The 12,885-nt window shown below is 43.5% G+C and overlaps 1 protein-coding gene across 2 annotated transcripts in view; it reads right to left on the bottom strand.

The window, feature by feature from the left end:
* Nucleotides 1–12,885, bottom strand: part of BTBD1 (BTB domain containing 1) — a 216,399-nt gene that overhangs the window by 52,982 nt on the left and 150,532 nt on the right. For both annotated transcript variants that reach the window (XM_086958235.1, XM_086958236.1), the window contains exon 7: nt 11,762–11,908. In XM_086958235.1, the coding sequence (XP_086814361.1) occupies nt 11,762–11,908 (147 nt within the window). The remainder of the gene's footprint in view (nt 1–11,761; nt 11,909–12,885) is intronic.

Raw genomic sequence — 12,885 nt, 5'->3', positions numbered from 1 at the left:
CTCTGGGTTCAAGAGATGCAGGTCAAGTCCTACACACGCGGGCTAAAGGACAGCAAGTCAGCACAGCAAAGCAGTCCAGCAAAGGGGCAGTCCTTCAGCAGCACAGCAGTCCTTCTTCCTGGCAGAGTATCTACAGGTCTAGAAGTGTGCTGAAAACTTAGTGCTTGAGGTCCAGTATTTATACTCAGTTATGCCTTTAAAGAGGGGAAGAAGACCCTAGAGGTTTCCCTTTGAAAATATACAGGCTCCAGACTAACTACGGGAGGTATGCAGCCCTTTGTGTAGAGGCAGGACACAGTCTATAAGGGTTTAAGTGGGGCTGTGTCCAGCTAGTCCCTCCTATCATGCCAGTGATGGCTCATCCAGGCACACCTACACTCCCTTTTGTCCGTGGCTGTCTAGGAGAAATACACAAAGCTCAACTGTCAGCTACACCCAGTCATGTGACCAGAGACAGCAGGGCTTGAAAAATCCAAACATTCTTACTAGACCTTCAGGTCTAATAACTTCAACAATCTACTCGACCCAACTTTAGTGCTCTTGATCTCTGTAAGCAAATGTGACAAGTTAAGATTTAAAGACATTTTTATTGCTCATTAACTTTGTGAGCAATAAAGATGCCTTTAAATCTTGCTATTGTGTCACATTTGCTCTGCTTTTTAGAGACAGTGGTCAAAAGTCAGTCTTCCTTCCTAATCGCCAGAAACGGCGAGTAGGACTTCAACATAGCTCCCTCTAATTAAATCTGGCTCGCAAATGCGAGCGGGCGAGTGGATTTTTCGAGCCCTGGACAGGCTACAGGCACTAAATGGCTAAGGCAAGAAAATGACAATTTACTAAAAGTGGCTTTTTCAGAAATGCTATTTATAATCCTACTTTACTATAAGTTAGGATTTTAAATTGTAATTGCAGAGACACCAAACGTGAATTGGTTATCTCTTCCCATTTGTAAATGACACATAAAATATAAGGCAACTCCAATGTTATCCGATAGGAGAGCTAGGCCTTGCTGTGGTGTAAAATGAATTTAAGAGTTTTTTTACTACCAGGACACGTAAAACTTAAAAGCACGTGTCCTGCATTTTCAATACATTGCACCCTACCCTCTCGGCTGATCAGGCCCTACCCTATGTGTGGCTTATATGTATTAAAAAAGAAGGTTTAGGCCTGGCAAAAGGTTTATTTTTCTAGGTCAAAATGGCAGTTTAAAAACTGCCCACACAGGCTCGGCAATGGCAGACCTGAGACATGTTTAAAGGGCGCTACTTAATAAAAGGATTCTTGCTGATAAGGACACACGTCTCTTAGATGAGGCAGAAAAGAATATGAATTTGCCCATTTTTACTACAAAAAGCACAAATAACCTTCTTGGACTCGATTCATATCTCAATGTTGACTGGTGATCAAATGGAGTCATTAGAAAACCCTATCACAAAGATCTGGCTAGCTATAAAATCCCTGCCCTCTAATTAATCTTCAGGGCCAGATGGCCCCACAGCTCAATTTTACAGAGTCTACCAGGCAAAGGTTGTTCCTAAAATTAAACTTTTCAATCACTGTGTGGAGTCTGGGGGAGTTACACAAATAGTGAAGCAGTGGTGACGGCCTTTCAAAACCGTGAAAGGACAGGACTATGTGTGCATCTTAGGGCCCTATAGCTCTCCTTAATATAGATGAAAAGCTCCATATGAAGATTGGGGCCACACGGCTTAAACAGGGTTCTATTTACCCTGGTCCACCCGGACCAGTGGGGTTTTAATCAAAGGGAGACACACCCATGACAACATCAGAGCGGATATCCATTTGATAGAAAAAGCTGCTCTCAAACATATTCCGGTGGTCCTCCTGTCACTGGACGCTGTGAAGGCCTTTGACAGGGTGGAATGGGCCATCTTGCGTCGGACTCTTCAACAGATGGGGGTTGGCCCCAAATTCACACAGCTACGCCCATCCACTGGCCAAGATCACTGTGAACGGATATTTTTAATCCTGCTTTCCCTTACCAGAAGCACAAGGCAGGGTTGTCACTCCCCCTGCTGTTTGCCCTTGTCATTGAACCACTGACTGCCTGATTTTTCAGTCCCCTGAAAGGACTGGAATATCATTTAGTCCAAGGGAATTTAAAATATCATTCTACGCTGACGATGTCCTTCTCACTCTAGGCTCCTCAGATGCCTTACTGCAGAGGTTGGGATTCTGCAGGTTTTTGAGAGGGCCTCCAGCTGCAAAATCAACCTAAACCAGAACTCTGAAAGAAAAGGAGTAAGCAGAGCTTGAGAGGAGCCTTTCATTTAGATGGGCTAAATCTTCCTCGACATACTTGGGGATTGATCTCATGGGATGCATAGGTGACATGTTCACTGCTATTTACCCTCCTTTGCTAGCAGCCACCGACAAGGACCTACACGCATGGAGGAGGCTAATGCTCTCGTGGTTGGGCAGTATCAATGCGATTAAGATTAACATCCTTCCCCAACTATTTTATTTATTTCATGCTCTCCAGATATGGCTAGACTCTTCCTACTTAAATAGCATACAGCCCAGACTTATGGCTTTCATTTGGAGGGATAAACCCAGAGACTCCCATAGAGATTGATGACACAACCCCAAAATGGAGGTGGGCTCGGGGACCCCCAGTATACCTCAATATTACGTGGCAGTCCAGCTCCATGTGGTGTTGGACCTGTCCAACTTAGAATCAGAAAAAAAGAAATCGAGGGATATGGACCATACGAGAGTTCAGAGACCTCTTTGGGATCTGGTATAGCTTAATAGACAGAGCAGACCACCCAGCCCTGAGGACTTGGGACCTATACATGGAGACAGGTGATCATGTCATGTATCCCTCTCCCTACAAGCCTATCCATTATAACCCTGAGTTCTCTCTCGTCTTGGAGGGAAGAACCTTCTTCGCCTGGCAGGAGGCGAGATGCACAATGATCTCTGATATGTATATCCATGGAGCATCTAGATCTTTTTTGCAATCTAAAGAGGTATTCACGCTACGGAATCGAAAAGGTCCGTTACTTCCAGATCAATCATTAGGTTTCTCATCCACTAGGGCTAAAACCTGCTTCGAGTCGCTGTTTCCTACTTTAATAGGAGCCATGGGTCCGACATATGCTCTATACAGAAACTCCCTCAGCCAGAAAATGCCCCAAACTAGGAGACAAAGAGTGGGAGCAGCCCCTAAGGTTACAATGCACCACTAAGCAGTGGGCCAACTTAAGTAGGAATATACAGTCCTCCTCTACCTCCACGTTGGCACTACACACCACACAGATTACTCTGCGTGTTGTAAGGGATAGTACATAAGGGGGAAAAAAAGACCAGACGTCAGGGTGCCAGACAGGAGGATTTGTCCCTCAATTACATCATTACAGTGCCAATTCCGTAGTCGACTGGGAGCCAGCACCCTTGCCAGCTATTTAGATGCTTCTCTACCTGGTCTTCTGCCTGGGATATTCAAAAGTGAGGAATATGCAGGTAGAAATATCCATCAGAATCCCTTTTATGTCATTCAGATCCCGGTAACACAACACTCAATACGGTTTGAGCGAAGGTTTTCTTCAGTCTTATTTGAAGATAAGAGTATCTGCTTTCCCACTAAACTTCACCCCAGCCGATACCTTGGGTCAGTTCAATAAAACTATCCTGCCCTGTTACTGCCTACAGTGCCTGCAGTCGCAAGACTCTATTTTTCTTGTCCCTGCAAAAACAGCTGCTTAGGTGGTCTTTTATTGAGTTTGCCGATACACTACATTACGTTTGACGAATAAATGCAGCGAAGGACCAATACACCTCAAGTATCACAATTGTCATAGCCTTCACACTTAGAAGAAACTGTTCTTCATGTAAATTGTGCTTGCGGTCCGAGTCCTCTATCATGAGAATTTTCATTTTAATCAAACACTGTGCTGTAATCTCCAATGTACAAAAACAACATAAAAGGAGAATTTTAATATCATGTGCATTTTAAATATACCCTCCAACTTGTCTTATTAAATTCCATTAGAGAAAATTAATACATTTTTTTCTGCAGCATACATTCGGTAATGATTTATACTGTATTGTGGTTTAATCTACGACTGGCTTCATTTTTAGCAAGTATATATCTATCTGCCACAGGAACAATAGTTTGAATCTAGGACAACTGTAGTATTTTATGGAGCAGCAGAACAGAGAAAATGGGTAATAAATAGCAGCAGCATTAGATATCGAAAAAGGATACAAGATGGTGATACAGCAACTTCCACATTTTTGCACAAAATTCATTTCCTGCATTTGTCTTTCAGATTTAAATGCAGTGCCGGCTTTACAGTGGTGCGACCGGTGCCATCAGACCAGGTGCCAAGGGGGCACCCTCTGCAACACTGCACCGCAATAAGAATATCCTGCAAAGGTCTGTGTGCTCGGCATTTTTAAGGGGATCATTACAACGGTATGATAAACCTGGTGGTTAATGCACTTGAGGGAGAGATCTGTGAAATCCTGTAAGTAACAATCCTAATATAGCACATTGAGCTATGAACTAGAAACAAAGTGCTGCATGCAAATTGAAAGGAATACGCTTATAACTATATTTTTTCTCATTATCCCGAAGTGGATAAAAAAAAAGGTTCCATCGGGAAGCAACACAATTTTATTTGTTTGACACTCCAATCAGAGTGTTACATTTATGGGATGGATTTACTAACCATTTGCGCCTGGTTTGCATCACAAAACTCAAGCAAACCTGGCGTAAAGTGTCCTTTTGGGGGTTTCTTTCCAACACATTTCATGAATTGCGGAAACAATTGTCTGTTATGAGGATGTTGATAGAAGAGGAGCTAGTTTCCGCAGATGCCCCAGTAATCCTATACAGGTTCCTACCACCGCGGTGACCTAGCTGGACATGGACAGCTTGGAGTCAAGTTTCAAACCCATGCTTTTTACAGCCGGGACTGGTACTGGGGCAGCACCCAATTCCGGTGGCCAGAAAAGGTTACTCCAAGGGCTATTATTTGCTGGAATTACGAGCACTTACGTCTTATCAGGGTTTAATTTCAGCGAATTGGCAGTCATCCAGTTCACTATAAATCTCAGCAACTTTTTGGCCGACTCCTGGGCCTGCCAAGAGTTGCTAATCCGGACGAGAAGTTGGGTATCATCTGCGTAATTGAAGACACAGCAATCCATGTCAGCCAGGGTCTACAATAGGGGTTGCAAGTAAAAAATTGAAAAGGAGTGGGGATAGCTCGTTACACTGGGGTACACCGCAGGCAAGAATGCCCAAATCCGATGTATGCTCACCCAACTAAACCCTCCGAGTCTGGTCCGACAGAAATGATTTTATCCGTTGATGTGCTAGCCCGCTGATACCCAAGTCGAAGTGACGAGTCAGCAACTTTTTAAAATTACTAAATATATTATTAAAACTATTTAATATAATATTTCCTATACATTGATTTATACACTTGTAAAGGTCACTATCTCTGTATAATATGCTTGTGAAGTAAAGTGCTCAACCAATCTATATTGGGATGAGTAGCACTATAAAATACACATATGTACTAGTGGGTGATAGTAAGGGAATTCTTGAAGAATGAGGTCACTGGAGGAGGGGGCACTAATAAAGATTGTCACACCAGACGCCACCAATCCCAAATCTGGCCCCGTTTGAATGAAACAGCTCAAGCAATCGCTATCAAAGTAAGACTATCCTGATGCTAAAGGGATGCTTTTTTGTGTGGAACAGCAGGAAGATGTGTCTTAATTCAAAGCAAAACCATTGTTTCCCTAATACTCCGCAATAACTGGAGTGCAGTCATTTGTTCCCCTAAGCCATGTGATTAGAGATGATTGTCTCAGCTGAAGCAGCAAACATGTGAGGCTGTAGAAGAAAATAATGTTATTCCATGTGCGGGGGTCTATCCTGCTGATCAGGTGACTGCTGTACACCTTTGCTGTGGGACTTTTTCCATTGTTGAAAGACACTTCTCTGTTGAGGCTGGAGTTGTTGCCATTTCAATCAATCAATCAATCACTGCATTTCTAAAGCGCGCTACATACCCGTTAGGGTCTCAAGGCGCGCGGGGGGGCTGCTACTGATCGAAGAGCCAGGTCTTGAGAAGTTTCCTTAAGGCTAGCAGGTCCTGAGTCTGTCGTAGGCTGGTAGGGAGAGCGTTCCAGGTCTTGGCGGCGAGGTAGGAGAAGGATCTGCCGCTGGCTTTCCGGATACGAGGAACTGTGGCGAGGGCGAGGTTGGCTGAGCGGAGGTTTTAGGTGGGGGTGTAGAAGCTGAGTCGGTTGTTGAGGTATGTGGGTCCGGTGTTGTGTAGTGCTTTGCGCGTTTGGATGAGGAGTTTGAAGGTCATCCTCTTGTTGATGGAGAGCCAGTGCAGGCCTCTTAGGTGGGGTGTGATGTGGCTGCGTGGGGGACGTCGAGGATCAGTCGTGCTGAGGCGTTCTGGATTCATTGTAGTCATCTCAGGAGCTTGGTTGTTGTTCCTGAGTAGAGGGCGTTCCCGTAGTCGAGTCTGCTGGTGATGAGGGCCTGGGTGACGGGTTCTCTCGTATCGGGGGGGGGGGGGGGAGGGAGGGGGGATCCATTTGAAGATCCTGCGGTGCATTCGGAGGGTGTTGAAGCAGGACGCGGAGAGGTTGGAGTCGAACATCACCCCCAGGTTGCGTGCGCGGTCTGTGGGTTCCGGGGCTGTGCCTAGCGATGTGGGCCACCAGGAGTCGTCCCAGGCTGATGGGGTGGGTCCGTGGATGAGGACCTCCGTCTTGTCTGAATTTAGCTTCAGTCTGCTGTCCTTCATCTAGTCGGCTACAGCCTTCATTCCTCTGTGGAGGTTAGCTTTGGCTGTGTGGGGTCTTCGGTGAGGGATATGATCAGCTGGGTGTCGTCGGCGTAGGAGATGATGTTGAGGTTATGTTGTCGTGAGACGTGGTCGGGCTGTGCCATGTAGATATTGAACAGTGTTGGGCTGAGGGAGGATCCTTGTGGGACGCCGCAGATGATCTGGTTTTTGAGCGGAAGGGTGGGAGGCGGACGCTTTGGGTTCTGCCGGAGAGGAACTATGTGATCCAGGCCAGGGCCTTCTCTTGAATTAAGGCATCATGGAGGCGTGCTGATAGAGTTCGGTGGCAGACTGTGTCAAAGGCTGCTGTTAGGTCCAGGAGGATGAGGGCGGCTGTTTCTCCTTTGTCCATCAGGATCCTGATGTTGTCAGTGGCAGCGATGAGGGCGGTCTCGGTGCTGTGGTTGCTGCGGAATCCGGATTGGGAAGGGTCCAGGATGTTGTTGTCTTAGAGGTAGCGGGTTAGCGTTTTTTTGACAATCTTCTCTGTCACTTTTGCCGGGAACGGGAGCAGGGAGATGGGCCGGACGTTCTTGAGGTCTTTAGGGTTCCGCCTTGGGCTTCTTCAGCAGGGCGTTGATCTCGGCGTGCTTCCAGCTTTCCGGGAAGGTTGCTGTCTCGAAGGAACTGTTGATTGTTTTCCGGAGGGGGGGGGCAATGCTTGTGCTGGCTTTGTTGAAGACGTGGTGAGGACAGGGGTCGGAAGGGGTTCCGGAGTGAATGGAGTTCATGGTTTTGATGGTGTCTTCGTCTCTGAAGTGGGACCAGGCGGTCAGGCGGCTGGTGCGGGTGGTGATCGAAGGGCAGGGGTGGCGGACTCGGTGGTGGGTGCGGGTTTGGCGGAGTTGAAGCTGTCGTGGATGTCAGCGATCTTGCGGTGAAAGAAGGTGGCCAGTGAGTCGCACAGGTCTTGTGATGGTGGGATGTCGTTGGTGTTTGAGCTGGGGTTGGAGAGTTCTTTCACGATGCAGAAGAGCTCTTTGGTGTTGGATGCGTTGTTGTCCAGGCGGTCCTCTTGGCGGTCCTGGGAAAAACGGTGGAATAAACAAGGGGGTGAAAACCAGGCAAAAGTGGGAGATGGGGCACAGGGAGCAACAAGGGATGGGGCACAAGTGCACAAGGGTACAAGGGTCAGCAGCAAGGCGACAGCGTCACGGCATGGCAGGAGGACCGTGAAGCGGGTTGACCTCTCTGATGGTATGTGTTGTTCATTAAGAACACTATTGCCAACTTCTTTATAAAACTGCTACTGAATTGAGCTACAGGTAGAGGATAAAAAGGGTAGAACCAAGCCTTGGGTCGTTTTCTGAATTTCAAAAGTATGGTCCCAGGTGTCAAGTGTAAAAGGAAATAAATTTCATAGCTTGGCAGCTGCTAAGAAGAATGCTCTTTCAATTGTTCTAATATTCCTAAGTGTACTACAAGCTATGCATAAACTGTTTCATTAGTGAAGCCAGAATTAGATTAAGACATGGATACTCTAGCACAGAAATAATAAAAGGCAATTGTTTTTAAAAATACCTTCAATTTGAAGAAAACAAAAGCTGTAGCCAACCTGTGCCTCACTGGACGGAATGTGAATAAAGCAAAGGCCAAAGTTTCAAACTGATCTTGCTGAACACGCCTCTAGCCTTCACTAGAAGGCCATGTTAACTTAATGTTGTGATGCTGGTATAATTATTATTATTTTTTTTCAAAGGGACCTTTTCATACTATCACAGCAAAGCAACAGAACTAGCAGTCGTCACAGCTGTGACCTAAGAATCACATACTTCCCCACACACACATTTCTCCAACATCAAAGTCAGTGGGATGGTGTGGTCGGGCTAAAACTCCGTTTTTTTACAGTTTAAAAATCACTGACTTTTTGGTCTTCTGAGAGCAAGTTTGTTGGCACACTTTGCCAATACATTATTTAAGGTGGGGATGTTATCGACTGGGGTCATACTAGATATATTTATTTCCAATATATTCAGTGTAGTGTCATGAGGAGTGTATTTCAATATATTGTACATGCTCTCCTTGGAGCATGAGCTTATCTAGCTAGACAATATAAAACTATCCTCAAGACAATATACGTAGTGATGAGCTGGGCTACTTCTTAATACAACTTAGAGCTCCTCATTTTGAATTCAAATACATTATCAGCTCCAATAAAGATGCAAGAAGTATCCAGAGCTACACGGAGATACATACCTTATGTGGAAAGGTTACCCACTGAAATTAATTAAAAATTAACATTGTTATTTACCTTATTTTATAAGTGGAGCTCCTTAACCGAGGGACCTAAGCTTATAGGACTAGTGCTCTTCTGCAAGTTTACATTACGATACTTACTTGAATTTCATTTAGTCTCGATTCATGAAAAAATGTGCACATATGAAAACTATGCAATCTACTGGATCCGACGTACTAGAATTTGCAAACAATTTGTTGCTTTTCTTTCGATTTAGAGACATTGATCACTCAGGCAAAATAAAAATATCTATTAGAATGTCGGGTTATACGTTAATTCTGAAAAAAGAAGGCTATGCCAGTTTCTAAAACTTGCAAAATTCAGTATTAGGGGTTCAATAACCCATGAACATTATAAAATATATGGGAATTAATATCCTCCCAGTTCCTTCTTAACCTTAAAAAACCCTAAATAAATAAAGGAGGGCCATTACAGAGTTGCATTGCCCCAGCTCTCAGTCATACAATCAGCTACCACAACAACACACCCATGACTGGGTCAGACTGTTAATTATTCGCACCACTGTGATCAGCCCTGCTTGCTTTAAACTGCAACTGCAATTCCAATGCCTCCTTATCTAGAATATGTGCAGCAGCTTGACAAACTGCACTGGGAACTTGGGGGTATTTTCAGTTCTGAAAAGAGAGTGTGTGTGGGGGGGGTTAGGGAGGAAGGGGCTTTGGTTTACCGCATTTCTGCTTATACAAGAAACCAGTGCCGCAATTGTCAGTGTGGCTGGCTCTTGTGTTAAGGGGACAGTAAAATTAGGTGCCCAAAAAAACTGAACTTGCTAAAGCCTTTTGATTTTAAATAATCAAAAAATACAAATAAATCATGGTAATTTTCCTAGTTAACTTGAGAGCCTGGTAAAACTCACCGTCTCTTTTGAAACAGAACAACACTCAATTTAATAAATTGTGGCCAACTACAGACACATAAATAGCATATTATACTATCTATCTTAGATAAAAATTGAGTGTGATATTTTACATCCATGGGTAAAAATAGATCTGTGATTGACTTAAAGTACCTTACATTTAATCTAAAGATTAAAGCCTGAAAGCTGTGCAAATGTTTACTGTTAGTTAGACTTTACATTTAAATCTCAAAGTCTGTGTCCTCCACTGCCTCCTCCTTTTGGATAATGTAAATGTCTCAGCATTGAGCACATCAATCGGATCCTGTAATACCAACTGCCAAAATGTCTTCAAATAAGAGAAACCGGCTTCACAAAGCTGATTAAATCTCTATGTGAGGAACAGTGGATTGAACTGTTGGCAACAAACATTTAGACTGCAATTAGAAAACTGATCCAAGACGTGTTCAGTTTACTGGCCTTAAATGAGGTTACAGAAACTAAGTTTCAAAGATCATGATAAATACCCCACAAGCCCATTATTCAAAAGAAATTTTCAGATCCCATGCATGGTCCTGTATCACTGTCACTCATTTCTGGACTTAAGGTATAGAAGGCTATATTACAATATTCAAGTTTATTTTGACCGAAATCATAAAGTCAGGACTATAAAAATTACAGAAACAGATACAAATACAGTGCAAAGGATAGGATACAACTTCAGTTGCAGTCTATTATACGTTTTATGATGACAATAAAAGAAAGATTAGAGAGCTGCGGTTGTAACAAAAGTTTATGATACGGAGACAGTTGTAGAGCAACTGACAGCCAAACATTTCCAGCTGGATTTCAAATATTAGTTCTTGCCAGCCCGAGAAAAATTTTAACATGAAAACGAGAAAATATTTATAAACAACTGTACACAGGAGCAATAGTTTGGCATGGTTGCCAAATAGCTTCATAGGGTCTACATACTTTTCAGTTACACAAACTGAAAAAACATTTGTATTTATTTGATTTGCATTGTGTGTTCCCCCTTTACCTCGTGTGTTTGTAATTCCATTGATCTTGTCTTAATTTTGATCAAGGGACTCGAGTGCATGCTGAGTATTTGGTCATTTTGGATTTTTTTTGCTTTTACTTTCGCCATTTAAGTTTGGATTCCAAACACACTGGTAAAAATATGGAGTAAAAATAAACCATACTTTGAATTCCAGTGAAGGAGTCAGAAATACAATTAAATGTCACTTGATAGAGGCAAGAAACATGAAGAGGGCATGGGAAGGAGCATGTGATAAGAAAGATTACTACAATGCAGTGTCATATAAAGTGATGGTTTTTACAAGAAAAGAAAAGAGGGGAGCATGGTAACAAAATGGATATGGAGAAACACTAATTATAGTATATCTACATTTGAGAAATTGGATATTCAATGTAGAGGGTACAACAGATGCAAATTTGTAATAATTGGAAAACAAAAGAAAAGCAGTAGGCAAAAAACTTGTAGTATGGATTTATTCACCCTGAATGTTAGATTTCCGATCACAAGCTAAGAGTTCTCCTGTGCAGCTCCGAGTCCAGCTCCTGGAGATGCTATCAACTCCTACAGGAATATAATTGTGGGACCCACACACACTATTCTGAAGATTGAAATTCCCTATACCTGCAAATGTTAATTAGAGAGAGCCGAAGACACGAAATGCTAGGATATGCTACAGGAATGCAACTACAAGTCCTGGAGTAGGAAAACAAATGGTGAGCATGTTTGAATAATAATACTGATTGTCATAAATCGATTATAGATTTATTTAATAATCTTCTTACTTTTAGTGTAGCACAAGCTGTATAGCAAATATTGGGCAAAATCTCTATAGCTTCTTTGAACATCACTCGAAATGTATTAGCTGTTCCATCACAACTAAATCCAGTATCGTTCTGTCCTAGTGTTTGATTCTTTTCATATTCAATTATCTGCAATAGGAAACATAATAGATTAGAAATGTATCTAAATTCAGATATTAAGCAGTAACCTTCTCGCAAACAACTTTGACTTCTGCACGTGGAGCAGTAGCGTGCACCAAAGATTATTGCTAGTGATCATCTTACCGCCTGGAAAATTATTACTGAGCAAATGTTATTAATCTCGATTATACTTGTTCATTAGTAATTGTTCATTGTGTAAACTTTTCAAACATGCAGGGAGTTTTACAATATAAAGACGTACAAAATAAATGACCGCTCTAGCACAACCATGATTCAGTAACGTTCAATACAATATCCCAACTGAGGTTTGTAACAATGGATTTATAAAACAAGCAAACAAAGGCGTCACATTTTGGCTGTAGACGCAGCAATTTGACCTGTGCCCGAGGAGACACCCCATGGAGGTGGGGTTGCGACCACAGTGACTAGTTTCCTCATTGCCACACTTTTCATGGCGGGCTCACCGCCATGAACACTCTGGCAGTGAGGAAACTCGTAATATGATTGGCCGTGCAGCAGCGGCACCGCCAGCATATTGCGGGCCGCTGCAAGACTACCAGGGATCGCGGATCCCTGGTGGTAGCAGCGGTCCTCTTAATCGGCCCCCAAGTCTGATGCATACAAGACTAGTAGGAGGTGCCACCACAGACAGGGAGTGCAAGGAACCTGTGATGGTGAACTGACTATGTACCAGAAATTGTTGAGCAAAGAGTAGAGCTGCCACTGGTTGGATGTGCAAGAAGCAGGCAGTGGTGGTTGGCACTGTGAAAACCTTCCCTCGTGACCAGTGAAAATCAAGTAGTTTTAGGCAATGGTGAGCAGTATTAGCAGCTAGCATGGGTGGATAATGTGAGGAGCAACAATAGCGGTAAATGTGAAGAAAAGTCATTGGCGAACAGTGGTTGTTCTACCAGTATTCAGCGAGAAGAGCTGGCATGTGAGGCAGAATCAGGAACAAGAGCATG

Source organism: Lissotriton vulgaris, chromosome 2_1 (genome assembly GCF_964263255.1).
Source record: "Lissotriton vulgaris chromosome 2_1, aLisVul1.2, whole genome shotgun sequence".
NCBI classification, from domain to species: domain Eukaryota; kingdom Metazoa; phylum Chordata; class Amphibia; order Caudata; family Salamandridae; genus Lissotriton; species Lissotriton vulgaris.
This window is presented reverse-complemented; position numbering and strand designations above follow the sequence as displayed.